The sequence below is a fragment of the Armigeres subalbatus genome, chromosome 1 (assembly GCF_024139115.2).
Source record: "Armigeres subalbatus isolate Guangzhou_Male chromosome 1, GZ_Asu_2, whole genome shotgun sequence".
Lineage (NCBI taxonomy): Eukaryota > Metazoa > Arthropoda > Insecta > Diptera > Culicidae > Armigeres > Armigeres subalbatus.
The window spans coordinates 247,559,564-247,582,256 of NC_085139.1; the positions used below are offsets into that span (position 1 = coordinate 247,559,564).

At 44.2% G+C, this 22,693-nt stretch overlaps 3 protein-coding genes and 1 pseudogene across 4 annotated transcripts; 3 read left to right on the forward strand and 1 right to left on the reverse strand.

Moving 5' to 3' along the window:
- LOC134207182 (uncharacterized) overlaps positions 1 to 22,693 on the reverse strand; it is a 64,213-nt pseudogene that overhangs the window by 15,903 nt on the left and 25,617 nt on the right.
- Positions 5,277 to 5,901, forward strand: LOC134212492 (uncharacterized). Its single transcript, XM_062690408.1, has one exon. It carries the CDS (start codon positions 5,277 to 5,279, stop codon positions 5,805 to 5,807), a length of 531 nt encoding a protein of 176 aa, XP_062546392.1. The 3' UTR covers positions 5,808 to 5,901.
- On the forward strand, positions 6,307 to 7,383 carry LOC134212493 (uncharacterized). The gene has a single exon (XM_062690424.1). It carries the CDS (start codon positions 6,414 to 6,416, stop codon positions 7,356 to 7,358), a length of 945 nt encoding a protein of 314 aa, XP_062546408.1. The 5' UTR covers positions 6,307 to 6,413; the 3' UTR covers positions 7,359 to 7,383.
- On the forward strand, positions 7,855 to 8,903 carry LOC134212499 (uncharacterized). 2 transcript variants are annotated; one of them, XM_062690445.1, is made up of 2 exons: positions 7,855 to 8,617; positions 8,681 to 8,903. In XM_062690445.1, exons 1-2 carry the CDS (start codon positions 7,889 to 7,891, stop codon positions 8,825 to 8,827), a joined length of 876 nt encoding a protein of 291 aa, XP_062546429.1. In that variant the 5' UTR covers positions 7,855 to 7,888; the 3' UTR covers positions 8,828 to 8,903. The 2 variants fall into 2 exon arrangements, with proteins under 2 accessions (XP_062546429.1, XP_062546420.1); XM_062690436.1 differs by having other exon boundaries at positions 7,855 to 8,903.

A 22,693-nucleotide genomic window follows, 5' to 3' on the forward strand; every position in this document is an offset into this window, starting at 1 on the left:
TCCGCTTTCTTCTGAGAAGCTGGACCAAGCTTCGGTTTAGAGTAAAGTTGACGGACCTCATGTACTACCGTTTCTGAATTGCCGTAACTGTATTGTTGATGGTACAGATGAAACAGGAGTTTTGTAACTTGATTTTTATTTGATTGGATGATAGAATGACGCAAATAGTAGCAGCGAACACACGGACTTCGCAATTTGCGTAGGTTTCTCGAGTAGCTCTTTGGAAGTAGCATTTTGGGAGTCCTATATGGCTGATTAATTCGATCGAACAAAGTCATCACACATCCCACCACTTAGAACTAGACTAAAATTATTGACACTCTCGAACGGCTGAACAAATTTTTTAGGCTTTCCCCATTTAAAAAAATATATTTTTCTTCTTAGAATAGGCTTTTACGGGCAATACGCATAGGCAATTACGAACAGGTTTTGAACTGGGATCCTACTTTGAGACTATATTCATTTAGAGTACATATGTTGATTAACTTACAAGCAAAGAGTTAAAACAATCAACTTGATCAGATTAGTGTAGTAGCTTGAATAGTTCAACAGAAGCTTTTCACAGAAACTGCTTGCGGTATTTTGCAGAGGTTTCAACAGAAGCTGAACTACTTTCCAGCAATAGCTTGATACAAGTCCAACATCATACATATAAGGTTGAAGACCATTCAGCAGAAGCTTTAACCAACAATCAATATGAAACTGGTGAATATTTTATGGTTCCAGTTTCGTAAGCTATGGGCAATCCTCGGTACCCAATACGTAGTTTTTTACAACCCCTTTAGCACGCGATTTAGAACTGGCGTCATAGCCAGTAGACCAGATATATTTTTCATCAAACAAAAACAACATTCAAAAATTAAAGCCGTTTTTCAACAGAAGTGTCCATTGAATATCCAACTCTGGCTTGAAATTGAACTATTAATAGTTATTTTTATTTATTTCAGCTCAATAATATCTCCAACAAAATAAAATTTTCCTCAAGCATGCTGATAAAAAAAAATACGGTCTTGGACTCGCTTAGTGTGGTAGAATCACGGATCAAAATTTTGATTTCAAAGCCGTTTACAATAGCTCTTCGCGATATGAAAACAGCGCACCACTTCGAAGTTAGGTTTAACGTACGGATTGTGAGAAAATCCAACTTCGCTATCCCCCAATTCCGGTTTTCAACTGGATTGAGAATATAATCATACAAGCGAACAATTGATTATTATTAGCTGTTAGCATTATACTGCCGTAAATCGTATATTTGTTTCATATGAATAGGAAACCCAGCAAGATGGGACAAATATGCGATTCACGGCAGTATAGATTAAGATAAATATCATTTATTTGTCCTACTCCGAATGAGTGGATGCAGGTACACGAAATGCTCCTGATATCATGAGCAGATCCGTAAGGGAATGTAACGAATAATCAAATTATTGGGAATTTTCTGCAGGTTATAATAATAAAAGTATAATGAAGAACAGCATGGGAAAGCAAAGAGGAATCTATCTGCTTTTTATTGTTTGATTCTTTGTACATCTAGAGAACATGGTTATAAAATACACATGCCAAAGACATCATTCCCGATATATGGCTGAGTAGACCACCAGTGATTGATTGAGATAAAGATTCCTTGGTTGTAATTCCTGCCAATTATCAAAAACTTTTTCTGTATTTTTTGCCTAGTTTTCAACTGCAGACATACATTTTAGTAGCTTGTTGGTTCCACCTTAAGCCTTATCTCGGTTGATCGTTGGAGAGACGTGTCCGAGACCTGAATCAGTCCTAGACAAGCTTGACAATCCTGCAACCATACGATTCAAACCCGCCAATGAAGAGCGTCTTCTGCTCTATGCGGACAGAAGTTGACACTATCATGACCATTCCAGTGCAAAGAAAGCATATTTTCTGTCGTATACTATCGAAAGCCCAATCTCCGTCGAACCCGGTATACCGAGCCGCGAGTCCCGCAAATCCCTATCCATAATGGGTTTTATTTGCCAACATTATAGGTTGTTGCCGAAAAAGCGAATCGAGCAGCAAGTTCGTCAACACGTTAGCTCTTTAGGCCTTCAAACGCGGCACTGTTCGCCGGAAACATCCACCGTCGCCCTAAAACAGCGAATTCAATGTCGGTTGGTGACGAGTTCCACTCGCAGGTAATCTTACCGACGACCCGGTGAACGAGTTGCGGACCCGGACACTGGATCGGTAAATGAACCCAGTAGGTAGATGAAAAAAACACGGGTCCACTCGACGATGCCATTACACACCAAACTAGGCACCAAGATAAACAGGATCACCGAGCACAAGTAAATCCTAAATGTATCGCATCGCGTCTCTATACTGAATGTCCAAATTGGCGAATAAATAGCTAGAATGTAAGCATGTGTTCGTTTCATAAAAAGCCGGATTTGATTATATTAATTTTCCGTACCCGAAAAGCCAGTAATCAAGCCACATTCTCCGCCTAAATTTGGTTATCTACTGAACTTCCCAGTGAAATATATGCTACAGATTATAAGTCAGTCGCGCCCCATTTATATCGTCTTATTGTTGATTTAAAATGAAATAAAAATGTTAAATAAAATCAGAAATTCAAATCAGGAGACGATACGCATTTCACCAATTAAAATAAATAAACAATTCATTCTGAAACTATGACGACAGGAAATTATAACTAATTCTAATTGAAAGGTGAGGTTGCTTTGTTTCATTGGGTACCGCTGGGTACTGGAAAGCTTAGTACATTGGAACCATAAAATGAGTACTAATTTGCACTGACCCCAACATCTTGATAATTATATCTATGCTTTAACAGTTTCCAGCAGAAACCAGACGTGCTTTTATTTTCCCAAAACTAGAAGCTTGATTATTTTCAGCAAAAACTTGAACAGTTATAGCAATATCTTCGATAGTTTATAGCAGCGGTTCTCAACCTAGGGTGTACGTATTCTTGGGGGTACCTTCGCTGGCCCTAGGGGGTACTTGAAACCAAAAATGCGTAATGGCGGATGTGTAAAAATTTCAATAAAAACTTTTTGATAAAGTTCTGATAATTTTTGATTCTAAGACTTTGTATTGTACATAATATGCATGGCGTTCAGTAAATCAAAGACTTTTGAATCCTGATTATCCCAAGCGGCACAGTGTATAAAGAGCTGTGGGACAAAAGATCAAAGGCACAAAACGTCGAATAAACAAATTTTAAAAATCTTCAATGCAATCTACCTGATCGAGACAAAATGTTGAATAATATGTTAAGAATATATTTCTGAACTAAAACAATAATCGAAAGCCTCCATTTGAGAGACGTGAAGGCTTTTTTTTTTCTGGAAAGCTCAGTAGCTTCGTTGCAAGAGGTTTGGAAGACTTCTTTTAAGAGACTTGGAAGCCTTTTTTCAAGAGGCTTGGGAGCCTCCTTTCAGGAGACTTGGAAGCCTCCTTTCACGAGGTTTAGGAGCCTCCTTTCAAAAGGCTTGGGAGCCTCCTTTCAAGAGGCTCGGAAGCCTCTTTTCAAAAGACTCGGAAGCCTCTCTTCAATGGGCTCGGAAGCCTCTTTTCAAAAGGCTCGGAAGCCTCCTTGCAAGAGGCTCAAGTTCCTACATTCAAGAGGCTTGGAAGCATTGTTTCAAGATGTTCGGAAGCCTCCTTTCAAGAAGCTCTGAAGTCTCCTTTCAAGAGGCTCAGAGCTTCTTTCAAGAAGGCTTGCAAGCTTCCTTTCAAGAGGGTCGGAAGGCTCCTTTCAAGAGGCTCGTAAACCTACTTTCAAAAGTCTCGCAAGCCTACTTTCAAGAGGCTCGGAAGTTTCACTTCAAGAGGCTTAGAATTCTTCTTTTAAAAGGCTTGGAAGTCTCCTTTCAAGAGGCTCGCAAACCTCCTTTCAAAAAGCTCGGAAGCCTACTTTAAAGAGCTGGGAAGCCTTCTTTCAAGAGGCTCTCTTTAAGAGGCTTGGGAGTATCTCCTCAAGAGACTTTGAAGCCTCTTTTAAAATGCTCAGAAACCTCCTTTCAAAAGGCTCGGAAGTCAGCTTTCAAGGCTCGGAGAGCTCCTTTCAAGAGGCTTGGAAACCTTCTTTGAACAGGTTCGGAAGCCTTGTTTGTAGAAGCACGGAGACCTCCTTTTAAGTGGCTCGGAAGCCTTCTTTCAAAAGGCTATTAATTCTTCTTTCAAGAGGCTTGGAAGTCTCCTTTCAAAAGGCTCGGAAGCCTTCTTCAAGAGGTTCGTAAGCCTCCTTTCAAAAAGCTCAGAAGCCTATTTTCAAGAGGCTCTCTTTAAGAGGCTTGGGAGTCTCCCTACAAGAGACCTGGAAGCCTCCTTTAAAGATACTCAGATGCCAAATTTAAGAAATTCTTCGTTCAAGAGGCTCGACAGTCTGCTTTCAAGCTGCTCGGAGAGATCTTTTCAAGAGTCTCGGAAACCTTCTTTCAAGAGGCTTAGAAGCCTTGTTTCAAGAAGCTCGGAAACTTCTTTTAAGAGGCTCCGAAGCCTCTTTTCAGGAGGCTCAAAAGCCTACTTTTAAAAGGTTCGGAAGCCTTCTTCTTCCCGGTAACGATCATAACGGACGCAACTGATTAGCAACTCTCGAACGCAGCTAATGCGTTTGACAGTCGCATTTGGGCTGAGTTTTTCACAACAATGATCCTTTCGCTATCTTCAAGCGATTGCCAAACGGAACATTTTTCAGTAGCAGCCGTACGTCAGCTAGCAGAATTTGTACAGTTTCCAACAAAAGGCTTTCACAAAACTGTCAACAGCAGTCACCAAATGAACAGCATCCGTTAAAGTTTGATTTTTTTATCAGTACAGAAACAATTGTAGAATCTAGAAGCGCTTACAGCTTAACCACGGAGAAACAGACGTCTCACTCAACACATGTTCCATCGTTCACCATTTTAACGGTTGATTCCTTTTTTGTAGGTGCTCAATCGGCCTCCGATGGCGCTTTTTTTCGAATTTGCTTGTGTTTGACGTTTGCACACTATCGCCATCTGGTTGCTGCTTGGCCACACACACTGCACTTAGTAAATAATGGGCGATAATGCTTCCGTTACGATGATTATGATTGCATTTTGTTCTAAGTGAGACGTCTATTTCTCTGTAGCTTAACGATGAACATCTTTCTGCTCCGGAAGATCTGATTAATGTTATAGAATTGCATCACCTCTTAGAACAAGGCACCAGATGTGTACATAGGCTGACATATACTTGTCGAAAGATTAATGAGCATCGTTCGATAACGACCGGCACAGTATAGTTTTCCGCTAGCGGCATAAAAACCAACCATGGAAGGCTTCGTAACCCATACTGCTTCTTGTCATTACTCAGCAATGGTTGCATTGGGATTGTACCTCAGTGCGGTAGTATTTCTCCTGTTCGCATCAAATGTGTATCTGGAAAGTGCAACTGTTGAACAGCCGATGGAGAATAGTTCGAAAAATAACACAATCAATCGTTTGTATTTCTTCACGCTACGACACATAAACAATACTATGGAGGGAAAACTTATCAATCAGACTTTTGATGCCATTCTGGAGCGGTTGAAGCGACTGGACGTTGAAGACGAACACCAGAAGGACGTTGGCCGGTACGACTTGACAACACTGCTCTGTTGGGTGATAAATAACAGATTGCTGGAGCAAATCTACAGGGAGAAGCATAAACAGGTTTACGAGCTTGCTAAAGTGATTTATCCCGAAGCTAGGGACAATGCCATTACGACGAGAGAAATAGAAGCACGAAAGCCGTGTAAAGAAAGCTTCCCGGTAACGGTCATAACTGCACGCGCATGGGGCAAAAATGTGGATTTATTCTGATACATTAGAAAGCTTCCAAGAATATAATGGAATCAAAACAAGAATAACAAAGATTGTAATTTTCTCAATGATCATAAATAAACGAACAAAAGCAGTGGAAGACTATAGTGGGCTGGATATTGGGTTTTGTATAACTACATATCTGTACTAATCGTCATAAAATTCAGTTGAGAAAATTTTCATGTATACTTCATAAGTATGCCCCTGTGGTTCCACAACTGTCCCAGGAATGAGATATATATTTTTGGTACAAGCCAGCTTAATGCGAATTTAATTTACTCCAAACTGTGGGCACAGATTGTAAGTGTTCTACTAGAATCAGAGAAACGATTATGAAATCCCTAATATATTGTAAATGTTCGAAATTATATGGCTGGCAGTGTTTAACGAATGTAATATGATTGTACAACTGTCTTTTATTTGCTCATGGTTTGATTCATTTGAGCTTGAATCTACAACTAACAGGTTGTATAACGACTTCTTCTACGTTTGCAAAACAGCAATCATTTTATGTATTGTGGTTCAGACTTTCAAACGTGTTAAAACCCATCACATATAAGCGAAAAGCCATTAGAAGTTTGCCGTGTAGTGGATAACCTTCTAACCATGATTCTCTTGTACAACTTGATTTTCTTTCTGGTTTCGCCAGTTCTTCTGATCACCTCCCATCCAGTTCCCGAGGGAGATTCAGATGTAACCAACAAGTGCTCTCTAACGGAAGAAGACCTCGGCAAACTAAAGGCAGCCATCTCTAGCGCTGCGAGTGCCAAATCTTCCGAAGATCCCATACTGTCCAACGAAACCCTTGCCGAGTGTCCGATGTTGACGAACTTCACCGAGATGCTGAAAACCGTAGCCACCGACATGGAAGTCCTGAAGTCGCAAGGCGTCTCCAATGCGGAGGTGGATCTGCTCCGAGAGTCCTTCGAAGAGAAGCTTAACGAAATCGCGAAAAATAAGGACATTTTCGAGAGACAGACCAACCAGGACAGCGTCAAGGCCGAAGGGGAAATGGTTGACAAGATTAACATGCTGCGAGTCGAGATGGCCAAACTGCAGCAGGACATCGAAGAGCAAACCAAGCAGATGTACGCCGACATGACGGAGTACATATTCGAACGGTTGAAGATGAACGACACGGAGGCGATTGACAGTTATGCACAAATAATGTTCAAAACCAAAATGCACGATCTTTTCATGAAGCTGAAAACCGATCGCTGGGTACTGTGGAAGATGGTGAACTACGTGGAGAAAACAAAGAATAAAATATTGGGCCGAAGGGTGCTCAACACGATTATCGATCAGGTGACCAGACTGAAGCTGGCCGTACCGGAAGAGGTGGAGATCGGCAAGGACTCGCTGGTAAATCTGCTGTGCTGGAAGTTCACCGCCGATACGATCTACGGGACGGTGGCCGAGGATCAGAGGATATTCAACCTGATGAAGTTGTTCTTCCCGATGGAGAAGGGCTGCAAGGACTGCGCGGACGTTAAGAGCCGCACCTTGTGCAGCAATAGCTACCCGAAAAGTATCGCGAAGGCTTTTGGATAGGCGGACGATAAATAAATTGAGTATGACGTTGTAGAAATGTGTTCTAATGTTTTGAAGAATTTCCGTAAACAATTTCCCGGAAAACGCCGACGTTTTTTGGACCAGGTGCACACCTCTGAAGGTATTCGCATGTTTCTCTCTTTTCCGCTCTGTTTGCTCTCTTTTCCGAAAGAAGCTACATATTTGAAATACGAGTGCGTGTCGTAGGCATACATACGTTAGGTATTAGTATACGTTAATGGCATTACTAACGAGGTATACTTCTACTCTCCCGAAACATTTGTAGTTTTTGGATCTCAGAAAACATTGTCACACGCCTCTACAAAAATATCAAAGCTGTTGACAAGAGAATCTCAAGTATGGAAAAGATCTATTTATTCACATTGCGAGTAGAGGAAAGATAAGTTAATTGTTAGTAAGCAAATACAAAACACTTGTTACAATCGGCCAGAGAAAAAAATCAAACATATCTCTCAGAGCAGCATTTCAACCGGCAGAAACATCCAGTCTATACACATTAGAAGACCATTATGGAAGCATCGCTTGCAATCGTGGTTCCTCTTATAATTCTTATTACTGGAGCACACTCCCACTCAAACCCGGGATCATGCTCCGTCACCGATGACGATCTCGACTCGATCAAAATCGCCATCCAAAAGGCTGCCAAAACAACGCTGGATGAGATCCTCCCGGAGGAAACCCTCGCCAAATGCCCCGTGCTGCGAGACGTCACCCACAGCCTGCAGACAGTGGCCACAGAAATCCTTCAGATGAAAGAATCCGCCATCCACGAGGATCAGGTTTCCGAGCTGAAGCAATCCTTCGAGCAGCAGCTCAACGAAATCGTCAAGAGTCGAGACATTTTCGAGAAACAATCCGGAACCGAACTGACAAAGATGCAAGGTGAAATGATCGACCGGATGACGGCGCTCCAGGTCAAAGTGGCCGAGTTGGAGCGACAAATCGCCGAACGGACCCGTCGTATGTACGAGGATGTGGCGGAACTGATATTCGAGCGTTTGCAGATGAACAGCACCGACAGCATCCGGAACTACACCAAGCACATGATGGACCAGAAGCTGGACGAGCTGCTGACCAAGCTGGAGAAGAACTTCAAGGTTTTCCTAGGAGCGTTACGATTTCTGAATCAACTGAACGATCAAAATCTGATCGACAAGGTGTTCGATGGAATTTTGAAGCGACTGGAAGATAACCCGCTGGACAGCAACGAGAATCGAGAAAATGGGAAACACGAGCTGGTGAGTCTGCTCTGCTGGACGGTGAACAATGATTTTCTGACCAAGAAATATGTTGCGCGTCAGAAGGATTTATTCCGGGTGGCGTTGAAGTTCTATCCGAACACGGCCGATAAGGCAGCAAATGTGGCGGACATTCGCAGCCGCCAGTACTGCAGTGCTCGTTTTCCTGTCAACGTGATCACGTGGTTCGCTGTTTCACATGCGGTGTAATTTCGGTTATTTTTTAGTTGATTGCGGTTCAGTGTCAAAATAGACTTGTGCATTAAATGATCTTGAAAGTTTTCTAGTTCTTCAGACACGTTATTTCAGAAATTCCCACAAATGTTTTTCCAGACGCTTATGTTGGTTCTACAAAAAGTTATTCAGAAAATATTTCGCAATCTCAGATATTTTTTAAAAGTAGAAGGTTCTATCCTAGACAACCGCCAGTTGGACATAGGATTACGTAAAGCATGAATTATTTAACCGTCTAAGACGAGTTAAGTATTTTTCATTTAATTCTACCAATTATTTCGATATCCTTGCAAATACGTATTTCGACCACAACTGTGTGGTCGTCTTCAGTGTCTCGTGGCCCCAGGGGGTACCTCGGACAAAACTCCGTAATGGCGGACGAATTACAATTCCAATCAAAACTTATTTATAAAGTTTTGATACTTGTGTATTTTTTTATTTCATTACTTTGCATTAATAGATAATATGCATGGCGATCAATAAATCAAAGTCAATTGAATCCTGCCTTCAACAACCAGCACAGTGTACGAATGGCTGAGGAGCAAAAGGTCAAAGGATAATACTTCAATTAACATATTAAAAAAACTCTTCAATTTAATCTTCTTGATCGAAAAAAATGTTGAATGAGAGTAATTCTCGCTGAAACCAGGCCACTATTTACGAGGTTCTTAAAAATTCCCTAAATTTATATTTTTTCAAGCTTTCGGCGAGTATATTAAGGATCGAGCTAAATTCTTCAGAAGATGAACCCCTCGTTAGTTATACACGAAATAATTTTAATGGATCCTTGATTTTGTCAATTCTTGACTCACGGTAAATCGTACATAACATTTGATAGAAAAAACATGCACCTTAAATTTTTTTAACACAAAGCATAATATAAGCTAAACTCTCCATCGATGTATGAATATTCAAAATCGGTGGCTGAGAACCTAGCGGAAAATAGTTTTCAAAAATAAATCCAAGATGGCAGTTAAATTCAATATGGCTGCTTCTATTGCAAATTGAGGATACACTCTTCCTCTTTCCAACGATATGCTGATCTCTACGATCGGTTGAGAAATGTTGGAGTTATGACCGTTTTGGTGAGTCAAGAATTGACAAAAATCAAGGGATCCATTAAAATGATTTCGTGTATAACTAACGAGGGGCTCATCTTTCTGAAGAATTTAGCTCGGATCCTTAATATACTCGCCAAAAGTTTTCGAAAGAATATAAATATAGGCATTTTTAAGAACCTCGTGTAAATAGTGGCCCGGTTTCAGCGAGAATTACTCAATAATATGTTAAGAATATGCTTCTGAACTAAAATCTAGGCATGAGGGCTTTTTTCGAATAGCTTGGTTGCCACGTTGCAAGAGGATTGGGAGTATCATCCTATGTTTCTCGGAAAGCCTTCTTCCAAGTAGCTCGGAAGCATTCACAGATAAAAATATGTTGTGGTTTTAAATGTATTTTAATGCACATAAATAAGCGTAACAATCAATCGATCTTACTGTTCTTTTAAATCGAAATAAATATAAATTGCTCTTGCTTGTAAAATTCAGTCAAACTTAATTGAATATCGAATGCAATTTTACACGTCGTTGAATTTTAAAAACTATTTCCCCAGCAACACAAGTCAAGTGAAAATGATTGCAGCAACCTAATTGTGACTGAATCTGGTCACATATAAGTTACTGTGATCTATATGCAACTTGTGTGCTGCTCGGGTTGGAAGAACCATAAGCAGCTCAGAAGCTCCCTTCAAGAAAATCGGCAGCCTCTTTCCAAGAGGTTCTGGGGACTCCTTTCAAGAGGTTTGGAAGCCTTCTTTCAAGAGGTTCGAAATAATTTTTCAAAAGGCTCAGAAGTCTCTTTTCAAGAGGTTCGGAAGCCTTTTTTCAAAAAGGTTCAGAAGTCTCTTTTCAAGAGGCTCGGAAGCATTCTTTCAAAAGGTTCGAAGACTACTTTTAGGCCCTGAAGCCTCCTTTCAAGAGACCCGGAAGCCTCCTTTCAAGAGGCCCGGAAGCCTCCTTTCAAGAGGTCCAGAAGCCTCCTTTCCAAGAGGCCCGGAACCTTCCTTTCAAGAGCCGGAAGCCTCCTTTCAAAGAGACCAGGAAGTCTCTTTTCAAGAGGCCAGGCTTCTTTTTAAGAGGTCCAGGCTTCCTTTCAAGAGGCCCGAAAGCCTCTTTTCAAGAGGTCCAGGCTTCCTTTCAAGAGGCAGAGCCTCCTTTCAAGAGGCCAAGCCTCCTTTCAAGAGCTCAGAGCCTCCTTTCAAGAGGCAGAAGTCTCCTTTTGAGAGGCAGAAGCCCCTTCAAAGAGGCCGGAGGCCTCTTTTCAAAAGCCTGGAAACCTCCTTTCAAAGGCTCAGAAGGAGGTTTCAAAAGGCCCTGAAGCTTCCTTTTAAGAGGCCCGGAAGCCTCCTTTCAAGAGGCCAGGCCTTTTTTCAAGGACCAGGCTCCTTTCAAGAGGCCCAGGCCTCCTTTCAAGAGGCCAGAAGCCTCCTTTCAAGAGGCCAGAGCCTCCTTTCAAGTGGCCCAGGAAGCCTCTTTCAAGAAGCCAGACGCCTCATTTCAAGGGGCCAGGCCCCCTTTCAAGAGGCCAGAGCCTCCTTTCAAGATGCCAGGACGCCTCATTTCAAGAGGCCCGGAAGCCCCTTTCAAGAGGCCCAGGCCTCCTTTCAGAGAACCCAGGAGACTCTTTTTTAATGGAGCTTCCTTTCAAAGAGGCCCAGGAAGCCTCCTTTCAAGAGGCCCGGACGCCTCTGTTCAGGAGGCCAGGCCTCTTTTCAAGAGGCCAGGAAGCCTCCTTGCAAGCAACCAAGCCTCCTTGCACGAGGCCCGGAAGCCTTTTTCAAGAGGCCGGAAGCCTCCTTTCAAGAGGAACAGGCCTCCTTTCAAGAGGCCTGGGAAGCCTTCTTTCAAGAGGCCCAGAGCCTCCTTTCAAGAGGCCAGGAAGCCTCCTTTTAGAGGCCCTGAAGCCTTTCAAGAGGCCAGGAAGTCTCCTTTTAAGATGCCCGAGCCTTCTTTCAAGGGCCCGGAAGCCTTCTTTCAAGAGGCCCAGCCTTCTTTCAAGAGGCAAGCCTTCTTTCTAGAGACCCGGAAGCCTCTTTTTAATAGGAAGCTTCCTTTCAAGAGGCCCAGGCCTCCTTTCAAGAGGCTCAGAGCCTTCTTTCAAGAGGCTCAGAGCCTCCTTTCAAGAGGGCCAGGCCCCCCTTTCGAGGCCCGGAAGCCCCCCTTTCAAGAGGCCCAGAGCCTCCTTTCAAGAGCCCAGGAGACTCTTTTTAATAGGAAGCTTCCTTTCAAGAGGCCCAGGAAGCCTCCTTTCAAGAGGCTCCAGGCCTTCTTTCATGAGGCTCAGAAGCCTCCTTTCAAAGAGCCCAGAGCCTCCTTTCCAGAGGCCAGAAGCCCCCTTTCGAGAGGCCCGGAAGCCTCCTTTCAAGAGGCCCAGACGCCTCTGTTCAGGAGGCCCAGGCCTCTTTTCAAGAGGCCAGGAAGCCTCCTTGCAAGCAGCCGAAAAAGCCTCCTTGCACAGGCCGGAAGCCTTTCAAGAGGCCCGGAAGCCTCCCTTTCAAGAGGAACAGAAGCCTCCTTTCAAGAGGCCTGGGCCTTCTTTCAAGAGGCCAGAGCCTCCTTTCAACAGGCCCGGAAGCCTCCTTTTAAGAGGCCCGCAAGCCTTTCAAGGGCCAGGCCTCCTTTCAAGAGGCCAGGCCCCTTTCGAGAGGCCAGGCCCCTTTCAAGAGGCCCGGAAGCCTCCTTTCAGAGGCCCGGAAGCCTCCTTGCAAGCCGGAATCCTTCTTTCAAGAGGCCCGGAAGCCCCTTTCAAGAGGTCCAGGAAGCCTTTAAAAGGGCCCAGAGCCTCCTTTCAAAAGCCTTTCAAGAGGCCAGAGCCTCCTTTCAAGAGACTCAGGCCCCCTTTCAAGAGGTCCAGGAAGCCTTTAAAGAGGCCAGGCCTCCTTTCAAGAGGCCAGAATCCTTCTTTGAGGCCCAGGCCCCTTTCAGAGGTCCAGGAAGCCTTTAAAGAGGCGGAAGCCTCCTTTCAAAAAGCCTTTCAAGAGGCCCGGAAGCCTCCTTTCAAGAGACCAGGAGCCTCTTTTCAAGAGGCCCAGGAAGCCTCCTTTCTAAAAGCCAGAAGCCTTTTTTCAAAGAGGCCCAGGCCTCCTTTCAAGAGGCCAGGCCTCCTTTCAAGAGGCCCGGAAGCCTCGCTTTCAAGAGGCCCGGAAGCCTCCTTTCAAGAGGCCAGGAAAGCCTCCTTTCAAGAGGCCAGGGCCTCATTTCAAGAGGCCCAGGAGCCTCCTTTCAAGAGGCCCGTGAGCCTCCTTTCAAAGAGGCTCAGGGAGCCTCCTTTCAGGAGCCCCAGAGCCTCCTTTTAAGAGACCTGGAAGCCTCCTTTCAAGAGGCCTGGAAGGCTTCTTTCAAGAGGCCAGGAAGCCTCCTTTTAAGAGGCCAGAGCCTTCTTTCAAGAGGCCAGGGCCTCCTTTCAAGAGACTCGAGCCTCCCTTCAATGGGCCCCAAGCCCCCTGTCAGGAGGCCCGAAAGCCTTCTTTCAAGAGGCCCAGCCTTATTTCAAGAGGCCAGGAGGCTTCCTTTCAAGTGGCCCAGAAGCTTCCTTTTAAGAGGCCCGGACGCCTTTCAAGAGGCCCGGAAGCCTTTCAAGAGGCCTGGAAGCCTCCTTTCAAGATTCCCGGAAGCTTCCTTTTCAAGAGGCCCGGAAGCCTTTCAAGAGGCCCTGTAGCCTTTTTTCAAGGGGCCCGGAAGCTTCCTTTCAAAATGCCCAGAAGCCTCCTTCAAGAGGCCCGGAAGCTTCCTTTCAAGAAGCCCGGAGGCCTCCTTTCAAGAGGCCCGGAAGCCTATTTTGAAGAGGCCCGGAAGCCTCCTTTCAAGAGGCCCAGAAGCCTCCTTTCAAGAGGCCGGAAAGCCTCCTTTCAAGAGGTCCGAAAGCCTCATTTCAAGAGGCCCGGAAGCCTCCTTTCAAGAGCTCCGGAAGCCTGCTTTCAAGAGGCCCGGAAGCCTCCTTTCAAGAGGTCCGGAAGCCTCTTTTCAAGAGGCCCGGAATCCACTTTTCAAGAGGCCCGGAAGTCTCCTTTCAAGGGCCCGGAAGCCTCCTTTCAAGCCAGAGCCTCCTTTCAAGGGCCCGAAGCCTCCTTTCAAGAGGCCAGGCCTCCCTTTCAAGAAGCCCGGAAGCCTCCTTTCAAGAGGCCAGGCCTCCTTTCAAGAGGCCCAGGCCTCCTTCAAGAGGCCAGGGCCCCCTTTCAAGAGGCCCAGAAGCCTCCTTTCAAGAGGCCAGGAAGCCTCCTTTCAAGAGGCCAGGCCTCCTTTCAAGGAGGCCAGGCCTCCTTTCAAGGGGCCCGCAAGGCTTCTTTTAAGAGGCCCGAAAGCCTCCTTTCAAGAGGCCCAGAAGCCTTCAAAGAAGCTCGGAAGCCACCTTTCAAGAGGCCCGGAAGCCTCCTTTCAAAAGGGTCGGCTCCTTTCAAGGGGCCCAGAAGCAACCTTTTAAGAGGCCCAGAAGCCTCCTTTCAAGAGACCCAGAAGCCTCCTTTCAAGAGGCCCAGAAGCCTCCTTTCAAGAGGCCCAGAAGCCTCCTTTCAAGAGGCCCGGAAGCCTCCTTTCAAGAGGCCAAGCTTCCCCTTTCAAGAGGCAGAAGCCTCCTTTCAAGGAGGCCAGGCTTCCTTTCAAGAGGCCCGGAAGCATTCTTTCAGAAACCCGGAAACCTCCTTTCAAGAGGCCGGAAACCTCCTTTCAAGAGGCCCGAAGCCAACTTTCAGAGAGAAGGCCAGGAAGCCTACTTTCAAGAGAAGGCCAGGAAGCCTACTGTGAATGGATCATAATACTGCTTCAACCAGACACACACGTCACAGAAACCTAACTTTTCTGGTTTGTATTCAATGCCCTTGACCAGATCATTGCGTATCATCACTTCCATACCATGTTGGCTCAGGTGTCCTAATCTCCGATGCCACAAATTGTTCGAACTTGATGCGCAGACGTTCGCAGAAGGTTTCGTCAAATCTACTTCAAGTTCGTACAGTCCACCTTTCATCTTCGCGATTGCTATCACTTGTCCTTCTTTCTTGAGCACTGCTACTGGACCGGAAAACATTACGTCCACACCTGCATTAGCAAGCTACTCATAGGAATTGTCTCGTAGCTCCGTGACCAGAAGTGCGTCTTCCATGTGAAGGGGTGTACCTCGATTACTGTATCCAATACGCGTTCTTCTGTTGCAACATTTGCTTCATTGTCCCGTTTGACATGCAGTCTCTCTTGAAATGTCCACGCTTTCCGCATCTGTGGCATTTTCCTGAAACTTCTTGGGATCATACTTGGGAACTTGACAAATTTTTGTCCCGAAAGAACTGCTGCTGTGCTAAAGTCTTCCCTACCATCTACCTGACGCTCAGTTTTGCTTCCATTTCCTCCGCCAATAATAAACGTTGCTTGAAAGCCATTGTGCAGGGTAAAGATATTCCTCAGCGAGATTTTCTAAAGCAAATTACCTAATGGGTCCATATGAATCCGGAAGAGTTTGAAATAAAGAGATTACTGCATCTGCTTTATCGATCTTTTGCACCTGCGGTCTTTTCAACTGCCTAATGGAGATCTTCGAAAACTTAATAAATGGGCTCGCGCCATGGATTTCCTTCTTCTAGCTTCAATCGATTTAACTGCTTCCGGAGGCTAAATTCACAGAGTGCCAATGAACTTTTTCGCGATTATATTTTCAAGCGCCTTCCACATCTCTTTTGCTGAGTGTGGGGTTTGAGTAAAGAGTGCCTTCAGCGTGTGTTAATAGATTCACATCATCAGTGTGTCAATCGGCGAGCAACAAGCGCATAGCTTTTCTCTCTCTAGTCAGACCCTCCATGACGTGCACACGCATCCACGGAGAGTCGCTGTCACTGCTTTCGTTCCGGTCATTTAGGGGCTACACATTTTGGCGATCCTGCCAGTCCTATTTTTTGATCCTGTCGCCTGATTTCATGAGGGTGAGTTAGAATTCAAGTGGTTAAATTGCTTGACAATTGAAGTATATTTTCAGTTTGCAAAATCACACAAGACGCGCGTCTCGAAGACCGTCGGGAAAATGGTTTAATAGTTTTGCTAAATCCACAAGACGCGTCTCGAAGACTGTCGGAAAATGGTTTTGTGAAGTTTTACTGAAATCACAAAGACGCGTCCTCGAAGACCGTCGGAAAATGGTTTGTGAGTTTACTGAAATCACAAGACGCGTCTCGAAGACCGTCAGGAAAATGATTTGTGGTTTGCTAAATCACAAGAACGATCTCGAAGACCGTCGGAAAATAGTTTGTGGTTTTGCAAAATCACAAGACGCGTCTCGATGACTGCGTCGAAAAATGGTTTAATGGTGAATTGCATCTGAAAGACCGCTGGAAAAAGATGATTTGTGGTTTGAAGAACATCCGAAAAAAGCCTCGCCGTGGAAGACAGTAAGAAAGTGGTTTGTGGTTTGCAAAATTACAATGCGCGTCTGGAAGATCGGTGGAAATGTCTGAAAATAATGACCGAAAATTATGTTTTGTAGTTTGTGAAACTACAAGATGCGTATGGAAGACTAACGGGAAAATATGGTTTACGATCTGAAAATTTCTAAGTCCAGCGAGCATTGATTTTGATTAAAACATGTTGAGATTTCATGAAGCCACTTTGGCGATGTACGCACTTGAGACTGACCAGTTGAGCTATGATATAACGAAATCGGAGAGAAATGGAGCCGTATATCAATGCTGTTCTGTTCGAAGCTGTTTGGAAAGCCAAATGATATTATCTAGAAATTTATCTTGGAATGTACTGACTTGAAAATGAAAAGTAATAGCGGGATTACCTGAAAGAGCAGATATCTTGGAAATTGAAAAATTAAAATATTAATATGGTATTCCTGTGTCGACTCTCGCATGTAATGGTGCCCATAACCTTTTAATAGTCAATGACTCGAATAACGAAGGCAGTTTAACAAGTGAACAAAACTAACAGCTTTATTGAAGCCCACGTCTGTACGACTCAAGGTTTTCATGTTGGATTGGAGTTATTGTTAAGGAAAAAATAACGGTGTCGGTCACCAAGGGGCGTAACCAGTTTGGGCGTTAGTGGCAATTGCCTACTTTGCTAGCACGCTTACACTAAGTCTATAGGAATCTGACCAGATCAAGGCTAAAGCGAACAGCCTCCCAAGATGAGCGAGAGAAATTCACCGCGTTTTTAAGAGATGCCTTTTCCCAAAGAAGATTTATTGAAATTGTTCGATTCTAGCTTCGATACATTCGATCTCCATAAAATTGGAAAGCTATACACGTTATAAAGATAAACCTCTCCTATGGTTTTATTCTGGCAGTAAGCCAGCTTAAAACACGTAGAAACTTGTTTACTGACAGTTGACCGACACATGCTAGTTTCTTAAAGACTAGGCTCAGTTGCAATCCAACATTGTTGAGCCAGAATCCATTATATAGAGTTGCGCAAAAAGTGAAGGCAAATCTTCAATAGTTGGATTTGTAATTATGTCGCTAAAGTAAACCAATAGCTTTATAATGGATGAAAAAGTTTGAACTTGTTTTCAATATCATTACATTATAACAATATAAACGTGCTAACGTTTTAAGAAAAGGATTAAATACTCACTGTTTCATGAAACCGTATATCTAAATTTATTTTTCGGATAAAACTGACAATTACATATGCACAGCATGAAACCACTAAAATGAGAACAATAATTCTAAGCTACAACTATATAACGGAAGCCGTGAAGAAATACTGCTCAAGCACAAACGCTACCCATCTACCTCAAGCTTAGGTGACCTAAATTCTAAAATTTTGACTGAATTTTGAAACGAAACCAAAAAAAGCACCCGCAAATAATAAGGCAAACTACGCCACTACAAACCGCCAGAGAAAAGAAGCATGGTGTGTCGATGAGAAGATGAGAAGGATAAAAACAAGAACTAAAAAGAACGATGAGGTGTATGTATGAAAATAGAAACTAAAAAAAACGTAAAAAAATATAACATGACTTACGAAACAAGAAGAAACAGTAGAACCACAAAAATCCGGCAAACGGTCGTCGACGGAAGAAATTGTGGGGGAAAGTTCGTCGGAACTCTTGTAGCCTAGCAGTGTGTACCAACCCAACCAACGCTTGTGCCTCCCGTCCGCGGAGGGTGCTCTGGACTAAAATGTTACATTTTGTTCGTGGCACCTATTTTTGGGTGAGTTTGCGCGCTGCAATGTTCTTTTAGTGAGTCTGAGTGTCTGCTCTAATCTGCTGTGTAATTATGTGTGTATGTGACTATTAACAGAGTTTTGTATTTTAGTTTGGGTATGTAAAAATCCTTCGAATGCAGGCTTTTGATGTCGTCGTTCAAGTTTTGGAACCAAAGGATTCATGCCATCCGATAGATATTTATGAGTTACCCGCCGTTAATCGCCTATGCCGGCTCGACCCGTTGAGGTCTCGAGGGTTGTTGGAGCTCGATGAGTGGTCTTGAAGGGTCTACCCGATGATGATGGCAGCGCCGTTTTCATTTAGGATGAGTTAGTGAAGTATTTGTGTGCTAAAGTGCGATTCGCCAATCACACCGATACTTTTGGCCGGGTGTGTTTTCTCCGTTTGTGTTTCAATGTGTTTTTTTAATATTTAAAATACTTAAATATTTCGAGTAATTAAGTAGTAGGAAAATGTTAGTGGAAAACATAAAAACTAACGAATGAGGGGGTTCAACTTTCATCAGTTAGGACAGTAGAACAGAGTAGAACAGAGAAGCTTTTAGAAACACACACGAATGTCCAGTTTTAGAAACCGGAAGTAGTAATGGTAGAACAACAACACTGATCGTGCATAAGGCCATCATTTTTCTTCTTCTTCACTTCGAGTGTATCTATGCTAGATGCGCTAAATTCGGTTCGTTTCGCTTCTATCGGAAACCAATGAAATCACTTTATTTTTGATAACAGCTCCTATTTGCCTTAAATTTACACCCTGCACGCACTCGATTTATTCTTTTTAGTAAGAAATCAATATTTCACGTTTCAGTTCAGAGATACGATACGAAACAAGTTATGGGGAAAAATATCACCAAGCACTATCGAAAACTGATCTGATCTACTCACGAACTATGTTTTAGAAAAGGAACACAATTTTTCAAGAAAATATTCAGCTTTGAGATGAGAAGACTCACATCAATAAACGTAAAACGTCAACAAAATAATTTAGATCTTCAACCAATTCCAGAACGTCGAACGAATGTTTCGTACCTTGCCGTTTTCCCCGGAACCACTTGACCCGCTATCGGTCGTTCCCCCACCGGAGGGACCGTTACTGTGCTGATGTTCTGCTCTCCGGCACCCGCAAACGACGATTCCGCCCGATGGAAGCACTACTGACGCGCCGGATAGCGCTAGCACTCTGTTTCCGGTCGCGCAACTGCCCGGTCGTAAAGCTCGAGCTCAAATCCTTCTTCGAGCTGGACTTACTCAGATTACCCGTCGAGGCGGAAGCCCCCGACTGGAACCGGGAGAGTGAGTCCAGATTCTTCACTCCGCGTTGTCGGTAAGGTCCCGTTTCGCTTTCGGAAGCGGCAGGCTGCTTACTGCTGTGGCCATGGTCGCTTTTAGCACCGTTGGCGAGCCAGCCCCAGCAAGATGGAATAGAGGAACTGCGGCTTTTTCGAGAGAGATGTATCCAGCGCCAGCTCAGGCCGAATCGGGTCAGTTAAGACTCGCGTCTTTCTTGTCTTTGCTTGTGATCGAGCTCGGACCGGTCGATTTCATGTTCAAACTTCCGGTGCTCTTGTTCAGCGACTTGCTTGTTAGCGACGCCGATGGGGAAGAAGAGCTCTTCTCCCCACGTTGCTGCGAGGCCAGGAAATTTCTTCCGTTGGAGGTTTTGGCCCACGTAACCCTTAGTTCGGAAGTGGTATCTTGGCTCTTCGTCTTGGCGTTTCCGGACACCATCCTGCTGCCACTCAAGTCCGTTCGGCCTGGTCCTGCGTCATTTCTCAGATGATGCAGGATCTCATCCATGGCTAGCGGGTCATTGCCTTCGGCTGGGCGTTGAACCTGACTCTGGGATAGCCTTAGTGTCAGCTCACGCTGCTGCTGCTGATGGTGATGTAGCTGGTGGTGATGAACTGGGGAAAGTTGGAGTTCAGGGTAGAACGGATCGATGCTGATGGCTAACGATCCACCGGCCGAAGTGCTGACCACCGAGGGACCTTTGGAACCGGTGGTGCCACCGGTCGATGACGGTATCCGGCGCTCGAAGAATGATGATGATGGATGGTGCTCCGGACTGAAACCAGACGACAGACTTACCGGACTATCTGCTGCTGTTGTGGACTCAAGCCCGCAGTTGCGCCTTGGTACCCTCAGTTCGATGGTTTTCTCTTCGAGCTGGAATGGGATACAGGAAAGACAGTTTAGAATTAGTTTTAGCAAATTTAGTAACACTAAACAATAAAATAAAAATAAGTTCCTTGAATTTGAATTCCAGCCGAGCATTAACAAATTCTGAAAAGGAATTTCGTCATGCCAGTGAATTTTGAAAGTTCCCAGATGAAAATTTTAAAAGTTCTCAAAGGACAGCTTTGAAAGATCCCAGATGTAAATTTTAAAAGTTCCCAGGAAATTGTTGAAGATCCCCTTCCCAGAAGGTAAATTTGAAACTTTCCAGAAATTCTCAATGGGGAATTTGGTAAGTTCCTGAGAGTAATCTAATTCGAGAGTAAAATCTAATCCAGGATTCGAACGACAAGCGGATTTGAGCAAAATCCAACCGGTTCGAGCAGAATCTTAATAGTAATTTGTGCAGAATCCCAACCGGAATTTGTCAGAACTCCATCCGGGATTAGAGCAGAATCCATCCAGAATAAACCATGAAACCTATCTGAAATAAACCCACTCGAATTCCAGTCCAATCTCATCAGCATTCGAGCAGAATCTTATTCAGGAATCGAGCAGAATCCAATCTGAGATTTGAGCAGAAACCCATCAAGGATACGAGAAAATCTCATCGGATTCAGGCAGAATATCATCGAGGATTCGAGCAGAATCCATCCATAATCAAACATCTATCCGGGATCCGATCAAAATCCCATCAGAATCTTGGATAGTATTCTTCTCCAAATCCGCACTGGATTTACTCGAATTCCATATGCGATTCTGCCCGAATTCCGGATGGGGTTTGCTTGAATTCTAGATGGAATTTTCCCATTTGGATTCGAACATAAGCCCAATTTGGGATTGGAGCAATCATCGGGATCCTAGGACAATTTGAGTAGAATCTCATTGGGTATGCAGCAATTCTATCCAGGATTCGAACAGAATCCTGTGCGGGATTCGAAGACTCAGAACCATGCTAAGAGGTAATTTTAGCGTAGCCAACACCAAACAACTTAAATCAAAACCATAAAGGCTCAACACCAATGCCGGCTTTTATTGATATGCAACTTTAATCAGGATATTCAGGTTCGGATTCGGTCAGAATCCTATCGATATTCGGTCAGAATTCCCTTTCGGGATCGTCAGAATCCCTTTCGAGTTCGTCAATCCCTTTCGGGATCCATAATCCCTTTCGTGATTCGGTCAGAATCCCTCGAGATTCGGTCAGAATCCTCTCGGGATTCGGTCAAATCCTTTAGGGATTCGTCAGACTCTCGATTCGGTCAGAATGCCTTTCGGTTTCGGTCAGAATCCATTTCGGGATTCGGTCAGAATCCTCTTTCGGATTCGGTCAAAATCCCCTTTCGGGATTCAGTTAGAATCCCCTTTCAAGATTCGGTCAGAATCCGCTTTCGAGATTCGGTCAGAATCCCCTACAGGATAGGGTCAGAACCCTTTTCGGGATTCGGTCAGACTCCTCTCCGGGTTTCGATCAGAATGCTCTCCGGATTCGGTCAGAATCCTCCGGATCGCTCAGAATCCTCTCCGGGATTCGGTCAGAATCCTCTCCGGGATTCGGCCAAAATCCTCTCCGATATACGGTCAGAATCCTCTTCGTAGTCGGTCAGAATCCCCTCCGGAATTCGGTCGGAATCACCTCCGTGATTCAGTCAGAATCCCTTTTCGGGATTCGATCAGAATCGCCTTTCGGGATTCGGTCAGAATCCCCTTTCGGATTCGGTCAGAATCCTTTCGATTCGGTCAGAATCCCTTTCAGATTCGAATCAGAATCTCCTTTCGGGATTTGGTTAGAATTTTATTTCAGGTTCGTCAAAATCCCTTTCAAGATTGATTAGAATCCCTCGAGATTCGGTTAGAATCTCTTTCATAAGAATCCCATTTCGGAATTCGGTCAGAGATCCGGTCAGAATCCCTTTCGGTTTGGTCAAAATCCTTTCTGGATTCGGTCAGAATCCCTTCGAGTTCGGTCAGATCCTCTTTCGGATTCGGTTAGAATCTCGGATTCGATCAGAATCTTACGGATTCGTCAAGATCCTCTCATTCGAGAATTCCGGGATCGGTCAGAATTAATCTCCTTTGGGATTCGGCCAGAATCCCTTTGGATTCGTCAGAATCTTCTTTGGGATTCGGTCAGAATCCCTTCGAGATTCGATCAGAATCCCTTTCGAATTCAATCAGAACTCCTTCCGGAATTCGGTCAAAACTCAGAATCCTCTTTCAGGTTGGTCAGAATCCTTTCAGGATTCGGTTAGATTCCGCTTTCGATTCGGTTAAAATTTCCTTCGGGATGCGGTTAAAATCCTCTTTAGGAATCGGCCAGAATCCCTTTCGGATTGACAAAATCCTCTTTCGGAATTAGATAAGAATCCACTTTCGATTCGATCAGAATCCTGATGTCACAATCCTTTGGGATTCGGTCACAATCCTATCAAGATATATTACGTAACTT